The 23,550-nt window shown below is 33.1% G+C and overlaps 2 protein-coding genes and 1 long non-coding RNA gene across 3 annotated transcripts; all 3 read left to right on the forward strand.

The window, feature by feature from the left end:
• Nucleotides 1-8,327: 8,327 nt before the first annotated feature.
• Nucleotides 8,328-11,556, forward strand: LOC108344224 (receptor-like protein EIX1). Its single transcript, XM_052867860.1, has one exon. It carries the CDS (start codon nt 8,332-8,334, stop codon nt 11,554-11,556), a length of 3,225 nt encoding a protein of 1,074 aa, XP_052723820.1. The 5' UTR covers nt 8,328-8,331.
• Nucleotides 11,557-13,532: 1,976 nt separating this feature from the next.
• LOC108344223 (uncharacterized) lies at nt 13,533-18,777 on the forward strand. Its single transcript, XM_052867861.1, has 2 exons — nt 13,533-13,856; nt 16,160-18,777. The coding sequence occupies exon 2, from the start codon at nt 17,011-17,013 to the stop codon at nt 18,775-18,777; it is 1,767 nt and encodes a 588-aa protein (XP_052723821.1). The 5' UTR covers nt 13,533-13,856; nt 16,160-17,010.
• A 558-nt stretch (nt 18,778-19,335) lies between these two features.
• On the forward strand, nt 19,336-20,170 carry LOC128193561 (uncharacterized). The gene is made up of 3 exons (XR_008244884.1): nt 19,336-19,664; nt 19,762-19,911; nt 19,988-20,170. It is a non-coding gene; the product is annotated as an uncharacterized LOC128193561 (long non-coding RNA).
• The last annotated feature ends 3,380 nt before the right edge of the window (nt 20,171-23,550 follow it).

Consider the following 23,550-nt stretch of genomic DNA (forward strand, 5'->3'; position numbering starts at 1 on the left):
TTGATTTCCTTTAGAAAAAGGAACAGGAGAAAAGCCTTTAAGGATTATATTTTATAGGTATGTATTTTTAATGTATGTTAATTATGATGCAGGGGCTAATTTTTTAAACATTATAGTTTGTTCTGTCATCCAACACGATTTGATTTTTATCTCTGCAGTCATGTCGGTATCCAGATGGAAGATATCTATTCTATGCATAGCTTATGATTAGAATGATATAAATAAAGATATCCTTGATTTCTTTCTTCTATTTGTGTTTAGAGGCGGTTTGGTTTCTACCATTTAACCTATTTAGATTACTTAATGTGTTTATAAAGAAATTTACTTATTGTGTTTCAGTTCAATCATTTCTATAAGAATAAGAATCAATTAAAAATAAAAAACGCTTTATCAGTTTTCTGTTAACTATTCTAACTATATAGTATTTATAATTTGTCTATTAATGCGGGTGCTTCATGCTACAGTGATGAAGCGGTTAGAGATTGCAGAACTGGTGGAGAATTTGAAGGCATCAAATAGTCAAATAAATTTCTTTTTGGTAATATTTTACATTCCAACATTTTATATATACCAATATTTTACCCTCCACTTAATACTTTTTTATATATCAACTTTGCAATTAATTACTGCACACCCTCATAGAGCTTCCATAAAAGTAAAAGAGTAAACAACAGACAAACATAAATTATCAACTACATTCTTCAAGAGAAAAATCATGTTATCTTAGTAAATGTATATTTTTATTCTCATAAAGGTTGTTCCTTCTAGTTGTGTTCAATGGTTTATGGATCAGTTTGAGTGAGTATGGCTGCTATCATCAAATGTGTCTCATTATTTGTAATATTTGTGAGATTATAATTATGAACTCTCATTAATATAATTTTAAGTTTTATATGATTAGTCGACTAATTAATTTCATATTTCATATGATACTCTAGAGTAAATCATAAGGTTTTAAAAATGAAAGAAAATTGTTGTGTTATTTTTCTAATTATATATTCTTATAACTAATATTATCTACACATTTATATTATAATTAATTTATTAATTTGATTTATGTTACTGGTTTGATTTTGAACCCACACTAGTGCAGCGAGGAGCTTTTACCGCGGTTATTTTTCACTATACGTCGCGGTTTACGAACCGCGGCATATTCAGCCGCGATAGTAAATCAGAGACTTTATGCCGCGGTTATGACCGCGGTATATAGGTTGCAGAATATGCCGCGGTTGTTCAAAGAACCGCTGCCTAAATCCTTTTTAAAAAAAAAAAATTTTGTCCACTATATGCCGCGGTTGGGGTTACAACCGCGGCATATTCCCCTGCAGTTTTTTAAAATTGCAGGTCTGTTTTTGTGATATCCACTACCACAAAAAACAGACCTGCATATAGTAATGTCTTGAATCTCTGCAAAAGACAATTCATATTAATTAGTGTATATGAATTCAACATTTGGGAAAAAATCAAAATTTGTTAAAGTTATCAAAATTTGTTAAAGTTACCACTAATGAAGAAATCATGTTAAGAATGTAAAAGGGCATAAATACCTGGAACAAGGGCGGCGAAAAAGCTTGGTGCAACAGAGGGGAATGGCAGCGGAGAGGAATGACAGGCGTTTCAAACGATTTTGATCGGCTAAAACTGTTTTTTATCGTCAAAAATGGGAAATGACCGAACAATTTTGAGTTTAAACGGTGAAGAAACAAGGAACTGAGATGGGTGGTCGACGGGAGAAGAAAACTCGAAGTCCAGAGCGTCTGCGCGAACAAGATGATATTGTTCCAAAGTTTTATTTTTTAACTCTGACTGGGGAATCTACCGCGGTTCACTACTTAACCGCGGTATAAGATGGCATTTTTGAAATTATTTTTAAACTATATGCCGCGGTTCGCCGGCAACCGCGGTAGAAGATGACATTTTTAAAATTATTTTTAAACTATATGCCGCGGTTCGGAGGCAACCGCGGTAGAAGATGACATTTTTGAAATTATTTTTAAACTATATGCCGCGGTTCGGCGGCAACCGCGGTAGAAGATGGCATTTTTAAAATTATTTTTAAACTATATGCCGCGGTTCGGCGGCAACCGCGGTAGAAGATGGCATTTTTGAAATTATTTTTAAACTATATACCGCGGTTCGGAGGGCAACCGCGGTATATTCCTCTAAATATTTCAAATTCATTTTAAATTTATTTCATGTAGGAGAATAGGTTGCGGTTACTCTGAGAACCGCGGCATATAGGCTGTTATTTAATTTTTTTTTTCAGACGTGGCGTCAAAGGGGATGGTTGACTGGCGTATATGTCGCGGTTCCCCTCTGAACCGTGGCATATTCCTTCGATTTATTTACAAAACTGCCACCGCGCACCATTATGCTGCGGTTTCTAGTAAACCGTGGCATAATGTGCGCTGTAAAAACCCAAATTTTTACTAGTGCCAGTAAGTTATACATATTATACTATTTGCCAAAGAAATTAATTTTAATGTTTGAATACTAAATTAGAAATTAATGTGATTAAATAATTGATTAATTAAAGATAAAATGTTATTACATTATTTGTTAGCTCTAAAAATATAAATAATGTGAAGATGCAATATTAGAAAATATTTTAGTTATGACAAAAGCTTTGGACTTAGTCAAAGTTGTTTCGATTTTGATTATGGTGAAGAAAGTCAGTACAGTTGGTTGTTTATGTAGACCTACATAATTATCATACTATAATATTACAAATCATTTTCTTATATATAAATAGTAAATGTTCAAATTTTACTTTATTACCTTTACTAAAAAAACTTACTTGTATAATATTTTGTTTCCAGATTGGCATTTTGATGTATCAGCCTCTACATTTTCGTTGCCTCCTATTGGTGGTGGTGATATTTACACGCAGAGAGTAGACTCATTAAAAGAACTTTTCAGAACTTATACCATTGAATCGACTCACTAAGGCTTTGGAGAAGTTTATATCTTCATCTATATCATCTATTGGTTTTTCTAAATTCTGTCTATTGTCAAATGATTATATCCTCAATATCTCGTGATTCATGGTCACATGCGCATCAGTTGGTTCATTTATATGTAAGAAGTCACCTATTGAGTAAGAGAATGAGTGTCATTGCAAATTAATATTTCTTTTGTTAAATAACAAAAAGTTGTTGTTTGTGACTGACATGCATTCGGTATTTTGGTTCTTTTTCCAATCCTTTTTTCTTAACTTAACGTTTATTTCTGGTTAATTTGATTTTTAGGACTCATTTAGTATGACTTTAATGCCTAAGGATGGTGCCACCATTTTATTTGTGCTAAACATATATACCTACCATGATATTTGCATTGCCATAATTGAGATACTTTTAAGTATAAACTTTTGAAATTAACTTTTGTTTTTTGGTTCAACAAATTATCCGTATATAACTTAGTTACGTCATTTTTATATACGGATTTTTGTCTGAATGTAATTCGTATCTAACATCCTTTTATGTACAGATTTTGGACATTATATACAGATTTTGGCCGTATGTAATTGCGATTTTTCTTAATGGTACTGAATATGTAAATCATGAATTTCTTAATTTTTTGTCTCATAAAGGTATTGTTCATGAACTAACCTGTGTTAACATCTTTCAACAAAATGAGGTTGCTGAAAGAAAGAATTGTCATCTTCTTGAAGTAACTAGAGCTCTGCTTTTTCAAATGTCTGTTCCAAAAAATTACTAGGGAGAAACTATGTTAACTGTCACATATTTCATCAACAAGTTACCCACTCGTATCTTAAATGACATTAGTTCTATAGAGTTTCTATTGTCTTTTGTTCCTTCTTCCATAATAATGAGTCTACCTAGTTGAGTCTTTGGATGTGTTGTTTTTGTTCACTCTCATCATCCTAACTGTGGTAAATTAGATTCCAAAGCTCTAAAATGTGTCTTTATTGGGTATCATTCTAATAAAAAATGGTACAATTGTTATCATCCTCAAAGTCGTCGTGTCTTTATCATCATGGATGTCACCTTTCATGAAACACAATCCTTTTATATTAGTCTACTACTTCAGGGGGAGAAAACACTTGAAGTGGATGAACTCTCCTTCTTGTCATTACCACGTTTGTCTTTGCAGGATGTCCAAGACCTCCGCAATGAAGCTACCATAGTCCATAGTGAGGAAGAAGACAGATTTTTTGGCAACAAATATGAAAGAAGAAAACAACTCACTTCGACTCTCGAGCAAAAAAAATTGTCTAATCTAGAGGTGAGGATCCTTGAAGATATCAATGAGGAGGAGGTAAGTATTACTGAGGATTCACCCATTGCATTAAGGGAAGAAAATCATGTGCTAAATATCTTGTTTCTCAGTATGTTTGCACTAATAATCTCTTTGATAAGCATAGAAGTTTTATTGATGCCACAAAAATTCCTACCTCAATCCAGGAGGCCATGAAAATTGAATATTGGAATCAAGCCATGAAAGAAGAGATGAAATGCATTAGAAAGAAATTCAACTTGGGAGATTGTTGATAAGCCAAGAGACAAGAAGATAGTAGGGTGTAGATGGATATTCATAGTAAAATATAAGACAGATGGGACAATAGAAAGATATAAAGCTAGATTGGTGGTAAAAGGATATACCCAAACGTATGGGATTGACTATGAGGAGACATTTGCCCCAGTGGCAAAGATGAATACAGTTCAAGTTATTCTCTCTTTGGTTGTCCATTTTGGATGGGAATTACACCAGCTAGATGTGAAGAATGTCTTTCTTCATGGAAATCTAGATGAGAAAGTGTACATGGAGATTCCCCCAGGTTTTGAAGTGAAAAATGAAAGAAACAAGGTATGCCTCCTGAAGAAAGCATTGTATGGTCTTAAGCAATCCCCTAGAGTATGGTTTGGAAGATTTACAAAAGCAATGGTTTCCTTAGGATACAGACAAAGCCAAGGAGATCATACTTTATTCATAAAACACTCTTCTACAGGTAAACTCACTCTATTACTTGTCTATGTGGATGATATGATTATTGCAGGAGATGATGAAACAAAAAATTGGCATTAAAAGATAAATTACCAGCTCAATTTGAAATGAAAGACCTAGGAAAACTCAAATATTTTCTTGGAATAGAGGTTGCCTATTCCAAGAACGAAATTTTCATCTCCCAAAGGAAATATGTACTTGATCTCCTCAAAGAAACATGATAGTTAGGATGTAGAACCTCAACAATTCCTATAGAACAGAATCACAGAATTGGAAGTGAAGAAAGTGCTCCCAATATTAGAGATTGGTAGGAAAATTGATTTATCTATCACACACAAAACCAGACATTGCTTATGCTGTGAGTGTAGTGAGCTAATTTATGCATGATCCAAGAGAGAGACACATGCAAGAATTTGACAAAATTTTCTAATACTTGAAGTCAAGTCCAGGAAAGAGGTTATTATTCAAAAGGGAAGACACATTGATTATGAAGATATATACTGATACGGACTATGCAGATTCTATTACTGATAGAAAATCTACTTCTGGGTATTGTGTATTTCTTAGAGATAGTCTGGTAACGTGGAGAAGCAAAAAGCAAGATAGAGTATCTCGTTCTAGTACAAAAGCTGAATTTCGAGCCCTTGCTCGAGGAATGTGTGAAGGACTCTGGATGAAAATCATTTTGGATGATCTTAAAGTCAAAGTGGAGAACCCGATGGAACTATACTGTGACAATAAGTGTACTATGAGTATAGCCCATAATCCAGTACAACATGACAGAACTAAAAACATTGAAATTGACAGACATTTAATCAAAGATAATCTTGACAGAGGATTTGTGATTACAACTCATATTCCTACAGAACATCAAATAACAAATATGTTTACAAAAGGGCTTCCTCCGGGTAGATTTCAAGATCTTGTAGGTAAATTGAAAATGATTGATATTCATTTACCCACTTGATAGGGAGTGTTGTAATTAGAGAAAATATCTTTAGAATCTTCCTAATTAGAGAAAATAAATATATAATCTTTTATTTTATTTTGTTTTTCTAGTTTTCCTATTTCCTTTTTTAGGAGAATTAGAATATTACAAATAATGAGAATGTATTTTTCATGATTGAGAATAATAAATTAGTTTTATTTTCAACTATATAATTACTTGAATTGTGTACCTATATTTTGAAATGTGTTTCGTTTGCTATATATGCATATTTCTTTTATGAATTAGCTAACTCGTTATTATGTTTGTGTCCTTTTGTTGTTTTTTTCCTTTTGCAATAAATAACATTATTTTATGTGAATACATGAATAATTAGGAATTGGTTAACAGAAGATGGTGCAACTCTCTAATCTTTAAATCAACATTTGAATTCTATTCTATATGTAAAGATATTAAACTTGCAAGTATAGTCGTTAAGGGTGTACACATCTCTTAACACAACATAACACAAGATATTGTAGGTTTAATTCTACTTAGACATTTCTAATACCGTGAGCTATTTATTGTAGGTTTAATTCCACTCAGACATTTATAATATAATACAGTGTGCTACGGTTTCATTTTTTAGAGAAAGTGTTTCAGGGCTCTCCATTAAACTCCTCACACATTACATTATGCTCTTTCTTTTATTTATAGTGAACGGCCGGAATTAATAGATGCCAACCACTCACCTAAATATTTTAAAAATAAATTATTCTTTAATAATAAATATATTAAAATTATAATAGAAATTTTTTAATAAAAATTAAAATGTATCTAACACATTAAAATAAGTAATTATTTATTTATTTTAAAAGTCAACAAACTTTTAAAATAATTTTTAGAAATATATATCATGGATTAAATTGACTAATAATATAATTTGAATTTTACACATAATTTAGAATTTGGAGATTGATATGAAAATTTTAAATTTAAGAAAACGAAAACTATATTTAGAAACTAAAATAATAATTTATTAGATATTAAATGATAGAGTTAAAATATATTTTTATTTTTGTGTAAATCAGTTTAAAAAAAATTAAATAAATAAAATAATTTTCTGAAGAGAAATGTTTTTATATGATATTATAAACAATTTTTATTATATATATATATATATATATATATATATATATATTATTTGTTAAAATAATATTATTATAAAAAATAAAAATTAAATATGTGTTTCTAAATTTTATTTTATTACTGATCAAATAATTATAAATCATGAAAAGATAAAATTAAAAATGAAAAAAGAATATAAAAAATTTATACTCTAAATATAAGTTATTTTTGAATAATTTATTAAATGACAAATTAATTATAAGTTATAAAAGAATAAAATAAAAAAAATAGAATAAAAAAACAGGTTTAAAAATAAAATAAATAAATAAAAAGATAAAATAAATTTTATGTACATATAATAACAAAATAAATATAGAAAAAATTAAAAATAAAATAAATAGATAAAAAGGTAAAATAATTTATATAGACATAACAACAAAATAAATATAAATAAAAAATTAAAAATATTAAATGAATAAAATATTAACTTTTATCTACACATTGAATGCAACAATGAACGCGCTTATCTACACATGTTTCATATTCTTGGTAAAGATACGTAGTCAAATCTCTTGCAAATATTCAACATTGCAATTATGATAGTAAGTCCTTTTCTTCATCTCTTGTTTTCATACCAACCGTTTTCATGTATATGCGCTCAGCTTTAACTTCCTCCAATAATTTTCTCAACACTTTTCATGCATATGTTTCCAGTCAAGTCAGCTATCATCTCCTATTGTACTGAAACTGTTTCAAAGCCTCCTTCACGTTTCTTTGTATCATTTTATCAATCAAAATAACTGTGCATGCGGGAAATAATAAGAGACATTTGACCTTAGTTATCAAGATTCTTATATAAAATATTAAAAAAATAATCTTTTTTTAACATTAAATCTTAAGATTCTGGATTACAAGTAATTTCTTAAGTTTTTGTACGAGTTTGTTTAGTGACAAATATTTCTTATGTTTTTTCATGAAAAATCCAAAAAGTGAATCTCAGAGTCATTGTTTGTTTAATAACCAGTTCAAATAGGTATAATATATCTAGCGTGAATATAAATCCTATGATTATGGGTTATTTGGGGGTCGAAAGTATTCAAAGATTCCAAGCAACTAGTCCAATTATTGGTGTGAAAACTCCTTTTCTATTTACTGGCATGGAGCCCAACAAAAACTACCGGAAGCACTATACTCTACCAAAACGCTTATATATATTCAATCGTTTTGGTTTACACACTTCACAATTAAGAGTAGACCGATCAAATTCAAGGTCCTTGTTTTACTCTTAGGTATTTAGTATCACCAAAAAAGTAATGACTACTTGTTTTCCTAAACTCTGTTGTGTACTTCTCCTCCTCTTGCTGCCTGCTGCAGAATCCATTCTCGGATTCAACAATACCGCAGAAATAAAGTGCATTGACAGGAAGAGACAAGCACTCCTTAACTTCAAACATGACCTCGTAGATGCTCATGACATGCTGTCTACATGGAGAGACGACGACAACAGTCGAGATTGTTGCAAGTGGAAAGGCATTCAATGCGACCCTCAAACAGGTCATGTAACCGTCCTTCGTCTCCGTGGTGGTTCGGATACACAATATTTGAGTGGTGCAGTCAATATCACTTCACTGTTTCCCTTGCAAAATATTCAACGTTTGGATCTGAGCAAAAATGAATTTATAAAGAGTCACATCCCAGAACTCATGGGCTCACTTACCAACTTAAGATATCTCAATCTCTCCTATTCTGATTTTGGTGGTAATATTCCTACCCAACTTGGAAGCCTTACACATTTATTGTCTCTGGATTTAAGTCACAATTATCTTCTCCGTGGAGATATCCCTTATCAACTTGGAAGCCTTACAAATTTAAGGTATCTTGATCTCAGTCATAATAAACTTGATGGGAAAATCCCTTGTCAACTTGGAAATATGTCACAGTTGAGATACCTTGGTCTCACTCGTAATTCATTTTCTGGAGCACTCCCTTTCCAGGTTGGGAATCTTCCTTACTTGCAAACTCTTGGACTTGGTGGTGATTTTGATGTCAAACCTAAGGATGCACACTGGCTGTCTAATCTCTCTTCTCTAACACATCTTGCCATCGATGGTTTACATAACCCTGACTGGTTGCATATGATTCATTATCCAAAGCTAGGAGAGTTGAGACTAGTTAACTGTTCTCTTTCAGATACCCATATTCAATCTCTGTTTTATTCACCTTCCAACTTTTCCAATTCTCTTACCATCCTTGACCTTTCTTCTAATATGCTCACATCCTCAACATTTCAATTATTGTCTAACTTTCCTTCTCTTGTGATCCTTGATCTTTCCTATAATAAGATGACATCATCGGTCTTTCAGGGTATTTTCAACTTCAGTTCAAAACTTCAAAATCTTTATTTGCGAAACTGTAGTCTTAGGGATGATAGTTTTCTCATGTCAGCTATTTCAATTACGAATTCTTCGTCTTCTCTTGCCTCACTTGATCTCTCCTCAAATCTATTGAAATCATCATCCATATTTTACTGGCTCTTCAACTCCACTACCAATCTTCGTAAACTTAAACTTAATGACAACATGTTGGAAGGTCCCATTCCAGATGGATTTGGGAAAGTAATGAACTCTCTTGAAGTTCTTGACCTCTATGGGAACAAACTGCAAGGCGAGATTCCATCTTTCTTTGGGAACATGTGCACATTGCAGAGTTTAGACCTCTCAAACAACAAGTTGAGTGGGAACATTTCTAGCTTCATTCAAAATTCTTCATGGTGCAACAAACAAGTGTTTCAGAGTTTGTTTTTATCTGATAACCAGATTACCGGCATTCTACCTATGAGCATTGGATTGCTATCTGAGATGGAGTACTTGTATTTGGATGGAAATTGTTTGGAGGGTGATGTCACTGAATCCCATCTTTCAAAATTTTCCAAATTAAGGTTCTTATCTTTGTCAGATAACTCCTTATCTCTAAAAATAGTCCCTAACTGGGTTCCTCCTTTTCAAATAATAATCTTGGAACTAAGATCTTGCAAGTTGGGTCCTAGCTTTCCTAGTTGGCTCCAGACTCAACGCTCTTTATTTTATCTGGATATTTCAGAGAATAGGCTTAATGGTTCAGTACCAAAATGGTTTTGGAACAACTTGCATAATGTGGAAAGGTTGTATATGTCTCAGAATAATCTCAGTGGAGCAATTCCTAATAATATATCATTGAAGCTTTTCAATAGACCGTCCATATTTCTGAATTCAAATAATTTTGAAGGAAAAATTCCGCAATTTTTACTGCAAGCTTCAGACCTAAGGCTTTCTGATAATAAATTTTCTGATTTGTTTTCATTCATATGTGACCAACGCACAGATGGAATGGCCACCTTGGATTTATCAAACAATCAATTGAAGGGACTACTCCCAGACTGTTGGAAATCTGTACATCAGTTATTCTTTCTTGATTTAAGCAACAATAAATTGACAGGGAAGATTCCTGTGTCCATGGGCAGCCTTGTTGAATTGGAAGTCTTGGTTTTACGAAACAATAACCTGACAGGTGAATTAGCTTCCACTTTGAAGAATTGCAGCAATTTAATTATGTTGGATGTGGCCGAAAATATGTTTTCTGGCCCAATACCATCATGGATAGGGGAAAATATGCAACAATTGATAATATTGAACATGCGAGGGAATCACTTCTCTGGACATTTTCCAATTCAACTCTGTTATTTGAAGCGCATTCAATTCTTAGATCTTTCGAGAAATATGTTATCAAAAGGAATTCCATCTTGCTTAAAGAATTTGACTGCAATGACTGAAAAGAACATCAACACAAGTGATACTCTAAATCGTATATATTCGATGAATATCACTTATTTTGAAATGTATGGCGTTTATAGTGAGAAAAATTACACCCTTAGCATAAGCTTGATGTGGAAAGGTGTGGAACAGGGGTTCAAAAATCCAGAGTTACAGCTTAAGATCATTGATATTTCAAGTAATAATTTAAGTGGTGAAATACCGAAGGAGATTGGATATTTGGTTGGGCTAGTTTCTCTGAATTTATACAGAAATAATCTGAGAGGAGAAATTCCTTGTGAGATTGGTAGTTTAAGATCACTAGAGTTCATCGATTTATCAAGAAATCATTTCAGTGGGAAAATTCCTTCTTCTCTTTCTGAAATTGACAGTCTGGGGAAACTAGACTTGTCACACAACTCTCTTTCAGGAAGAATTCCATCGGGAAGACACTTTGAAACCTTTGATGGGTCTAGTTTTGAAGGAAACATTGATCTTTGTGGTAAACAACTCAATAAAAGTTGTCCTGGAGATGGAGATCAAACAATAATAAAGCTTTCAAAAGCTGAAGCAACCAATGATGACGAAGAGAGCTGTTTCTTTGAGGCATTATACATGAGCATGGGGATCGGATACTTCACTGGATTTTGGAGCTTAGTAGGGCCAATGCTACTTTGGCGTTCTTGGAGAAATGCTTATATGAGATTCCTAAATAAATTGACAGACAGTATATATGATCAGTTGTATTGAATGTGACGAGAAAAAGGTATGCGTGTATCTTCTCCTTTTTCAAATTCACGATTTATCTCATGTCTTGGTTGAATGTAGTATGTTATAGGGAAAAAAATATGGGTTCTTGAGCCAGAACATTTAGTACGTACTCTCTTTACTCCGTTATCCCCCATTTAACCTAATATTTAAGAATTAATACTTCAATTTAAATCATATATTTATATTATATTTATGTTTAATATTTTAAAATCTTTTAAGATACATTATTGATATTTATTAATGAAATATTTAATATATTAAGCATAATATTTTTTATTAAAAATATTTTTTATTCTTTGTTTTATTCTTTCCATGCATCAAATGATTCCACAAATAAAAATCAAATACTTTTCTTTCTAAAATTATTTGATAAAACTTTAATTAGTTAAAAAAACAATAATAAAAATACCTATATTACCTAAAAATAAGCTTAAAAAAATGTTAATAACAATTATCAAACTACCCTAGACTTGAATTTTTCATGTTTCCATGAAAGACAAAATTACTAAATAAGAAAAACTGTGGTTAACTTATTATAATAACACAAAAACAAATGACTTCCCAATCCTAACGAAACATCGAAAGAGAACTTGTAACACCAAAACTCAAGATGGAACAACATCATATCTTTTATCAAAGTAAAATATAAGTATTATTTAGAAACAATTTAAATTTTATTACAAAGAAAAAACATAAATTCCCTATATAATAATATTTAATCAAATGTAATTATGGTGAGCCACAATGAATTATATAGGTGACCAATTCCCTGTTTAAATTAAATCACTTGGATGGTTTTTAATATGCTAATGAAAAACAACATGCTTAGATATTATATTAACTAAAGTTTAAAATTTAGTACTTAATTTATTTAATTATATAACAACCTAGAAATTATCTTAATAGCAATGGTGGATTTTATAAAAAGAGAACACTAAAATATTTTAATAATAAAAGGTTTAAATTATAAATAGATTTCTAATGATGGAAGTTTATTATATAAAAATCACTATTTACTTATAAAGATTTTCTAGAATTTTCTTTGTCTTTTCATTTTTTGAATTCGTCTCTAATATGTTTAACGAGATCTCTGTTGGATTTTGGATGGTTTTTAATATGCTAATGAAAAACAACATGCTTAGATATTATATTAACTAAAGTTTAAAATTTAGTACTTAATTTATTTAATTATATAACAACCTAGAAATTATCTTAATAGCAATGGTGGATTTTATAAAAAGAGAACACTAAAATATTTTAATATAAAAGGTTTAAATTATAAATAGATTTCTAATAGCAGAAGTTAATTATATAAAAATCACTATTTACTTATAAAGATTTTCTAGAATTTTCTTTGTCTTTTCATTTTTTGAATTCGTCTCTAATATGTTTAACGAGATCTCTGTTGGATTCACAACAGAGAGGTTTACTGATGGAAACTCATCCAAGGAGCTAAAACATTAGCTATGACTAAGAGAATAGAAGGAGAAGAAAGATTTTAAAGAGTTCTTTTGTGGAAGATAGGATATTTGTCTTTCCTTTCTCTTAGCATTGTAAAAATATAAATAAGTCTTTTTTTATGTCTTGTATTTAGGATGATCTTACATTTTGTTTAGGCTTGTATTTTTTGTCATTTTTGTTGAATAGCCTATGATTTAATTGATTATGTAAATGACCTAATCGATTGAAACAAACAATATCCTACAAAGAGTGCAATTTTATGATTTAATTGATTATGTAAGTACTACCACTACAAAAATAGTAGATTTTAGGAGGGCTTAGTTTATGGGGGTTTAGAAACCCCTGAACGATTTAGGACGGTTTAGGATTAAAACCGCAATTACGTTTTTTTTTTAATTTTCTGGCTTACAGCAGAAGACGTTTCTAAAGTTTTATTTTATTTTAATGTATCTTTGTAAATAATACTTACCCCTGTCCTCGCGCCTTACATTTCTTCTACCTTCACTCATTTTCCCCAATTCTCTAATTTCTCCCAAATCCTAATTCTCTCCCTCCCCGCGCCTTCATTTTCCTGTATCACAATTATTTTCCCTCAAAACCCTTCTCCGCATCGTGCTGGTCTTCCATTGTTAGGGTTGAGCGACCATTGTTAGGGTTGAGCGAAGTGTCGAGGCGTCGAGGCATCTGTGGATTGAGCGAGGCTTCGAGGCAGCGTGGAGGCGCCTTATTGTTCGTCGAGGTGCGTTCGGAATTCAACTATAGATTCGGTCTCGGAGTTCCTCGCATTTGCGGTTCACGCAGCTCAGAAATCTGGCGAGGTCATTCATTTTCTCTTCGTTCATTTTCACTCTACGCGTTTGTCTCCTGTACTTTACTCTATTGAACGCGTTCATTGATTTGATTGTGTCTAACTCTTGTATTTTATTGTTGTTGTTATCTCTCTATTTTTTCTTTGTGCCTTGTGTGAGCACTCTGCTTTTTGGCTGTGTGCGCCGGAAGGGTGAAAAATGAGTCAAAATAAAGAGAAAGAGTTTGTTATTTTGTTAAGCCACCATGAGAAGGGGTTTTTAAGTTATTACATGAAGCCAACGAATAATGGTGAAAGAGAGATAAATTTAACAAGCTTGTAGAGGATAACCATAGTACATGAACAACTCCAATTGTGTCTCAGAGAAGTAACTAACTATATTAAAAGGTTTTGGTATCTTACAGATGTTATAGACAAAACACATGATTTTAGATTGATTGCAAATGATAAAATGTGATAATAAAAGCATAATTAAAACATAAAAATGAAAATTATCAAGTCCTTTTACATATATCTGAACAAACTATCGATAAGAAGTTCGACTATAAAACATAAATGTTACTAGTCTGTCATATTGTAAAACATAGATTTCTTTCATATGTATTAAATTAATAAATGAACACTTCCTTAACACTTAACCCAATCAGTGGAGGAGGCTGAATAATGCATTAGCACGACTATGCCATGTAACAAGTTTATAGTGATGGCTGACAAATAGGTTTTTAAGTTGAAAATAGTTTTATGTGTATAGACCAAAACCTTAACTGATCTAGTCGTGTGCATGTTAACATAACGAAATTAAAGCAGCCATGGCTACATGAGTGTTTCATAAACTCATTATACCATTATAGGTTGATATTAAATATAAGATAAACCAAACACACCAATTTCTGATGTTAAAGTCTGTCTTTTCTATTGGGAGACCAGACTTAGTCCAAGAGAAAAAAATAGTACGACATTATCTGTTTGAAATTGTTAAGATTATAGTGAATTCTCCTATTTAATGAATTTCAATTAGCTAGGTAATTCTAAATAATCTTATTCTGGAAAAATATTTGAAATAACCTGTTTGTGTAACTTTTAACGCCGTTGAAAAGAGAAGGAACACTTAAGCATTTGTTTTATTAGTGTATAATGTATAGGGACCTTTGTTGTTTATTTGACTGTTTTGCTTTCCTAAAGTTTAGCTGAAAGATCTCTCGATTTGTGTTGTCTTGTTCCATTTGTTCTTTCGACTTCAGGATTCCAGTAAAGTTGCTTCTCTTCAGTTTTAAGTTTGGTAGTGGGCGTGTCTGAAAAAACGGCTAGATATTAGCATGGGGAAGAAAAAATTCATCGATACTCAAATCAACAAATTTCCTATTCATTTCATTTTTAGTGTAATATTTGAAAATTGCAGAAACTCTTTTTGAAAGAAGGAAATTTAGAAAAAAAAAATTGTAATTTTTCCTCGTAGAATGGGTTCAAGAAAAAGAAAAACCTACACTTATTTTCATCAGTGGAGCAGTGAGATTGTGAGTTGAGTTGCCTTAGGCTTCAAAGACTATGATAAATGCTTCTCAATAAAAGCCATTACTCGTTTTTTAATGCTTAATTGGTGTTAGTGTCTATACTCACAAATTGCTTCCAATTGCCTCTGCCCTAAGTGTTGGTCTTGATGCTTTAAGCTCTGAGAAAATAAAATGAACTAAAATTTCCGCAAGTATCAGAAGAGAAAGAGGTTAATTTTTGACTAAATGATTTTCGGAAGAATTGGTATTTGTTAAAAAAATAATATTGTCAAGATAACCAAGTGTATCATTATATAAGATGTTTTGATAACAAAACAACCCCACCAAAGCATAGTTTCATTCGAACTAATTGTATTGATAGTTTTGATAGTCTACCACACAATTAATGTACATAAAACAGTTGCCAAAGCATATTATCTACCAGTGACTTTTGTGTACAAGTTTATTGTTGGATGATTAAATCATTTGAAATTAATGTTTGTTATATTTTCATTCTAGAATTATGTGTGGTATTTAAGTTTTTTTATGTGTAGTTATTGTTCGGTTAATTTAATTAATAGGTAGTTCTATTTAATGTTGCAGATCTTGATGTGGATATATACATTACTGATAAATTTTAGTATCTACTTTATTAATTACAATTATTGATAAATTTTAGTATTTACTTGTTAATATTGATAAACCCATCATACTGCATAAAAAAGTTAAAATTTATAACCAATTTAGTAAATTCATCTCATGTAGTGTATTTCGTTGAATATCGTCACTTATTCTAACCTTCCAATCCTCTTGGCATGAACAGAGGTCGTTGTAATGGACAAATCATGGATAGACATGCCTCGAAATACAAGTCAATATATGAGAGGATTGAATACCTTCTTGGACTTCGCATTCACTAATAGTGGTGTTAGGGGAAAGATAGTATGTCCATGTCAGAAATGCAGTTTTAAGAAATGGCAAAGTCGTGAAGAAGTATATGAACACTTAATTATTAAACCTTTTCCAAAAGGGTATACAATGTGGCTTCTACACGGAGAGAGAAGAGTAAATGACGAAGCTCCTCAAGTAATGGCCGAAGAAGATGGTGGAAAAGTTGAAATTAATGATAATATGTGTGAAATGATTAATGATGTATTTGCACATCATTGCTCTAACAATGACATGGCGGATGATGACGAGATGGGTGCAGAGTCAAGCCATACTAGAAGTCATGATGGGACAAATTTTTTTGAATTAATGCAAGATGGACAACAAAGCTTATACGAAGGATGTGATAAATATTCGAAACTTTCTTTCTTGGTGAAGTTGTATCACATCAAATGTCTATGCAAAATAAGTGACAAAGCTATGTCCATGATACTGGAGTTGCTAGCAGATGCATTTGAACATGCTAAAATTCCAAACTCATTCTATGAAGCCAAAAAAGTGATTAACAAGCTTGGTCTTCATTACACCAAAATTGATGCTTGCCCGAATGATTGTATGTTGTATGTTGGAGAAGACAAAGATAGAGATTCTTGTAAGAAATGTAAGACATCAAGATGAAAGCCAAAAAAGAGAAATACAATTGGTGACAATGTTGTTGTTAATAAGCGAAAGAAGATTCCTGCAAAGGTGTTAAGGTATTTTCCTTTGAAGCCTCGATTACAGAGGATGTTTTTGTCATCTAAAATAGCTGAGCATATGAGATGGCATGCATCAGAAAGTACGGATGAAGGCATGTTAAGACATCCAAGAGATTCTGAAGCATGGAAGAAATTTGACTTGATGCACCCTCAATTTGCCTTAGACCCTCGAAACGTGAGACTCGGTTTAGCTACTGATGGGTTCAATCCATATGGGAACTTGAGCACCAATCACAGTATTTGGCCAGTTGTTCTCATACCATACAACCTTCCTCCTTGGATGTGTATGAAACAAAGTTCATTCATTATGCCCATGATCATTCCTGGAAAGCGAGCATCGGGCAATGATATTGATGTTTACTTACAACCATTAATAGAAGAGTTGAAGGAGTTGTGGAACACTGGCATCAAAACTTTTGATTCATATGGGAATGAAGTATTTGATATGCGTGCAGCCATATTGTGGACTATTAGTGACTTTCCAGGACTTGGAACCTTATCTGGGTGGAACACACATACAGGATTGGCATGTCCGAGATGTAATTTTGACACTACTCCTAAGAAGCTTGTCAAAGGTGGGAAATTTTGTTTTATAAGTCATCGTCGGTGGTTAGATGGAAGACATAGGTTTAGATTGGCTCATATGAGGTTTGATGGAACTATTGAAAATAGAAGCCAACCAGTGGCAATCTCAGGTCATGATATCTTACAACAACTTGGTAATGTTCATGTTGAATTTGGGAAAGAACCTATAGTTGAAGAAAGATCAAAAAGACAACACAGAGTTGATCGTCCTAAGGTAGAGACTCTACAATGGCGAAAGAAAAGTATATTTTTTGACCTTCCTTATTGGGTAGATAACTTATTGCACCACAATCTGGATGTTATGCACATTGAAAAAAATGTTTGTGACAATATATTGTTTACATTGTTGAATGATAGTACAAATAATAAATGCAAAGACAATCTAAAGGCAAGAAAGGACTTACAACTTTGGGGTATTAGACCAGACTTGTGGCCTGATGAGAATGGTAGATATCTTCCTGCTATATATACATTGTCAAATGTAAATAAGGATATATTTCTAAAAACTTTGAAGAATATAACTGTACCTGATGGTTACTCAAGTAACATCAGTAGATGTGTTGATGTTAAACAACGTAAGATTGGAGGACTAAAAAGTCATGACTCACATGTGTTGATGGAGCAACTTCTTCCTTTGGCAATAAGAAAGACACTCCCTAAAGAAGTGTCCTCTATTTTGATTGATCTATGCTCTTTTTTTAAACAATTATGTAATAAAGTTTTGAAGATAGATCAACTTGTCCAATTACAAGATAGAGTTGTCCTCACATTATGTCACATGGAGATGTTATTCCCTCCTTCTTTTTTCACAGTGATGGTTCATTTTATTGTGCATTTAGTAGAAGATGCCAAGCGTGGAGGGCCTGTCCAATATCGATGGATGTATCCTATTGAGAGGTACTTAGGAAAATTGAAGTCTTATGTGCGTAATAAGGCACAAGCTAAAGGCTCAATAGCTGAAGGGTACATGGCTGAAGAGTGCTTAACTTTTTGTTCTAGATACTTAGATGGAATTGAGACCGTGTTCAATAGATTGCGTCGTGTTAATGATGAACCGAGCATTGACTCTTGTACTGTAAGCACTTTATTCCCACCGATTGGAAAAGCAGTTGGAGGTTTCACTTATTTCACTTTATCTGAAAAGGAAAAGTTACAAGCACATCGTCATATCCTAACAAACAGTGCCATAGTTGATCCATTTCTTCAGTAAGTATTTTCACTTGATCAATTGTATTAATTAGTCTTTTATTAGAAAGTAACTATGTATAATTTGGACACTTCGTGTAGGGAATTTAGAGACACTATACGGAGACAATTGAGAAATCGGAGTCGACAATCATCTTTGATAGACAAGAGAGTTCATAGGGAATTTGTAGATTGGTTTTCACGTCGTGTATGTATATTGGGTCCATTGCTGATTGGTTTCATTTTATGTTATAATTAATAATTGACTTGGACATGTTATTTTTTTTCCTTTTAGATAAGGAATGACTCAACTAGCCTTCACTCAATTGATTTCAAATTCTTAGCCATGGGTCCAATTGATATTGCAAAGCGATATAGTGCCTACAATGTTAACGGATTCAAGTTTAGGATCTTAGAGCGTGACTTATGGCTTAAAACACAAAATAGTGGAGTGTTTGGTACATTTGGGACAAGGAGTTATGCAAGTACTAGTGATAATCAAATGCAATTTGGAGGTGTGCCTTATTATGGTCGATTAATGGACATAATTGAAATAAACTATCATGGTCGTTTCTCAGTTGTGTTGTTCAAATGTATGTGGGCTAATACAACTACTTCTAGGGGGATTGTGACTGATGAGTTGGGATTTACAAGTGTATGTTTTGGACGCTTGATTCATACTGGTGATAATGATGATGATGAACCATACATTCAAGCATCAGAAGCACAAATGGTATATTATGTAGATGATGAGTTTGATAAAAATTGGTGCATCCCTGTACATATAAAGCCTAGAGACTTGTACAACATCGGTGAAGATGATGTTGACAACGTTCATGAATGTGAATCGTTTCAACAACAAAACTTAGAAACATTATTTCCCGATGATGAAAGAAATATACCATTAACAAGGTTTTAATTTTAATTTTAATTTAGTTATTCTGTTTATTTTCTTCTTTATTATATCTTATATAGGTGGTTTAATTTTTATTTATGTAGTTGTTTGTAGACCACTTGAAGATGAAGAAAATGACATTTAAGAAGAAGGAGAGAAAACATCATACACAGCAAAGTGCCTCTCATACATGGGGTCACACAACTAATCATCCACCAGCTCCTCAAGTCCAATCCTCACCCTCTCTTTCTGCCCCTCAAAGAAGTAAGTTCCCTTTTTTTTAAATGTATAATACTTGTTTTATTCATGTTATCATTTTTTGACATTCATTTATTTATAGGAACATACAAACTAAAGCTACCTTCGACAAGCCAAAGCACATGCACTCCTACTCATATTGAGTCCCCAAATGCATTTGCTTTTCAATCAGCATGGACTCCTGCACCTATTCAGTCCCCAGATGCATTTTTTCAATCATCAGTTCAAGTTAATGTAAGTGTTTCAATTACATTAGTAAAAACAGTAAACGTAAAATTTTATTTAAAGACAAAAATTGTGGAATCTCTAATCAGTAGCAACAACAAGGGAATTTAGTGTCATACCAATAAGAGAAGGCAAAACTTTTAGAAATGTGGGCAATTGTTGTATCAGAATTTTAGTAGTGATTGTTTCCTGTTTTATGTAATGTTGTTGGATGTTTCAGCATTATTTCCTTGTTGTTTTATACCAGTAAATTTTTCTGTATTGGACTGTAAATATGCCACATTAAAATCTTTGCTGGCTGTTTTGACTGCTGTTATGTAGTAAAATCCTGACTGTTTTGATTGTTGTTACTGCATTAAAATCCTTGTTGTATTAGACTGTTCTAACTGTTGTGTCTGCACTAAAACATTGTTGTTTTGTAACTTTATTGGGCTGTTTTACTCATATTAAAGCGCTTCTGTTTTTATCTCATATGTTGGTTGGTTACATATGCTTGATATAACTTATATGGAATGGTCAAACTAATTGTTGATTGTGCTGTTATGAAGTATGTTAAGAGGATTGGTTGCTGTGATCTTATTTTTTTTATCTCTCAAAAGTACATTAGATGTGTTATATGTATTATTTGTTGCTAGTCACGTTGAGAAATCTTTTGTATTATACAAAGTGATATTTGGACCTTAAAGGTTAGGACAATTATGTTAAAAGTCTTCTGTCAATTGTAAGATGGCTAGAGAATTACTCTTGAATTATCCAAGAAGGTTTTGTATGATAAAAAACTAGAAGTAGTTCTGTATTAGAACCTTTTAGAAGAAGTACATATGATAAAAAAAATGCTCTGAAAATGCAAAATCAAAGCTGAACTAAGAATTGGAAATCAAATGAAGTGCACTCACCTTGGCTAGAAAGTGCCCAATGCATAGGACATAGTCAATTGGTGCCGTCATGCCTTTGTTATGAACTATCTCTCCAAGGATACGATCAATAGCTGCTCCCTGTTCCAAAATACCAATGTTGAGACCTCGGCAAGCGTACCGAATCGTACAAGTAATAAACCGGTAAGTCCGGAAATCGTTTTCCCAAGAGATTTGTTTTGATTCACAGATTGATTAAAGTTTACTAATTTAGCAATTAATTTTACAACACAAGTAAGATTTGCATACAGATGAAATTTAAAGTGGTAAAAACAGATGATTTAAAGTTCACTGGGGTTGAAATTCAAGTTCATCACTCTGGTAATCTTCTACTAACACAATTCCTCATAATTATACATCGACATTCTAGGCGCATGCAGTCCTGATCCCTCAGAGACAGTTCTTAATCATTCAAACTAAATTGCTAATCCCTTAGCTAATTCAATTATCAGATTTGCCTTAAACACAATGTCACAGATGACTAAAAATTCCCTCCTATGTCTAGGACTCAAAATCCTTTAGCAGTTCTATCCTAGGTCCGCGGTCTCATACATTTCCCAATGATTTAACCGTTCAAATGGCTCAGATTCCCATCAAAAGCATTAATAATAAGGATAGAACATATAATTCAAACAAGTTCATGCATTAATAGTGAAATTACATAGAAGTTCAGAAAATTACTCTCAACCCTAGTGAAATGGAGTTCTAGCTACACATATACATCATAGAAGTGATAAAGGATGGATTGGATGGTAGAAAGTGGTGAAATTCCACTCCGGAGCACCTAAAACGAGCATGGACACGAGCTGCAGAGTTCCCCCTGGCTTCTCCCCTCCAGAACTGACTGGTTTCTGCCTCTGGATCGCGTTTTTAAAGAAAGCACCTTAAGTGATTTTTCGCTGGGCGACGAACGTACGCTCGCTGGGCGAGCGTCCGTCGCTGGGCGAGCGTCCATTGATCGCTAGGCGAGCGTCCACTTTTCATCTTCGCTGGACGAACGTCTAAAGCTCGCTGGACGAACGTCCTCGCTAGGCAACGAACGTCCACTCGCTGGACGAGCGTCCACTTTTTATCCTCGCTGGACGAACGTCCAAAGCTCGCTGGACGAGCGTTCTCGCTCTCGCTAGGCGAGCGTCTACTTTTGGATCACGGGCGTGCACTCGCTGGACGAACGTCCAAATTCTGGATGAGCGGCCGCGAGCTGGACGAGCGTCCTTACTCTGGACGAGCGTCCTCTGCCAGCTGGGCGAGCGTCATCTGCCGCTCTAGACGAGCGTCCTCTGGTTGTTGGGCGAGCGTCCTCTGCCGCTCTGGACGAGCGTTCGGACGAGTGCCATGGACGAGCGTCGCGCTCGCTATGTGACGAGCGTCCTCTGACGAACGTCCTCTACGCGTTGGACGAGCCTCTCTGCACGCTGGACGAACGTCCTCGCTGGGCGACGAGCGTCCGTCCGCTGGGCGAGCGTTCGTTCTGGCAGTTTGATCCTTCTGGCTTCGACAATTGACGCTCTCCAAGTCTGTGATAGTATCCAATCCTTATTCTACTGCGAAATAACACGCAAAAACACTCAAAAACATAATTAAACAATCAAAACTATTTTTACACCACAAATATATACTTTTCATGAGAATTAACACTAAAACTTACTCAAAAGCACGACAATTTAAGCAACAAATATAAGCAAAGTTCACACCTATCAAACTCCCCCAAACTTATATATTTTCGTGTCCTCATGAAAATAGACAATAACAACACAAACGAACCCAACAAAGCAGTTAATATTCCATCACATAATATCTGTCACAAAAGTAAGGATTGTACTTACTTCTCCAAATATTCAGATCAAATGTTATACTTCTATATTGACAAGTTCTTGAATCCAAAATGATAAGACAACCATAAAAAGAATAAAACCATAATGCTCAATCTATGTTTATCTCAACCTGCAAGTGTTTACAACTCCAATTCATACTCAAATTGTCATCAACTACTTCATCAACTTTTGCAAGTCATCTCATAAACAATTCACACATTCTGATTTAAATCAAAAGGACTTTCTCAGGTTATAACTTGGCTTGGCTAGAAAAAAACATGGTTTTACAGGGAAACAAAACAACACTAAAGAAGAGGAGAACAAGAACATAACAACATTGAAACTTTATTTATCAACTTCCTCTTCATTCATCACATAACACATTTTCTTTTTTTTTCTTTTTTTCTTTTTTTTTTGAATTTTTGAATTTTTCTCTAATTTTGATATATATATTTTTTTTTCAGATAGTTTTTCATCAGTTTAAGACTCAACTGATTATGATTTCCCCCAAACTTAATTTCTAACTATATCTTGACAAATATGTTTCTTGTTCTCTTCTTCTAGAGTGTTGGATAAGGTAGATTGTTCTGTAAGAAGCTTAGGGTTCACAACAAATATATATAAGGCTCAAACAGGATACACTACAAAAAAGTAGGGTATTACCGAAGGCCAGAAGCCCTCGGAAAATGCCA

This window comes from Vigna angularis, chromosome 8 (assembly GCF_016808095.1).
Source record: "Vigna angularis cultivar LongXiaoDou No.4 chromosome 8, ASM1680809v1, whole genome shotgun sequence".
NCBI lineage: Eukaryota > Viridiplantae > Streptophyta > Magnoliopsida > Fabales > Fabaceae > Vigna > Vigna angularis.

Coding starts and splice junctions, on each gene's coding strand:
- LOC108344224 (XM_052867860.1), top strand. CDS start 8,332: ATGACTACTTGTTTTCCTAAACTCTGTTGTGTACTTCTCCTCCTCTTG.
- LOC108344223 (XM_052867861.1), top strand. CDS start 17,011: ATGTTTTTGTCATCTAAAATAGCTGAGCATATGAGATGGCATGCATCA.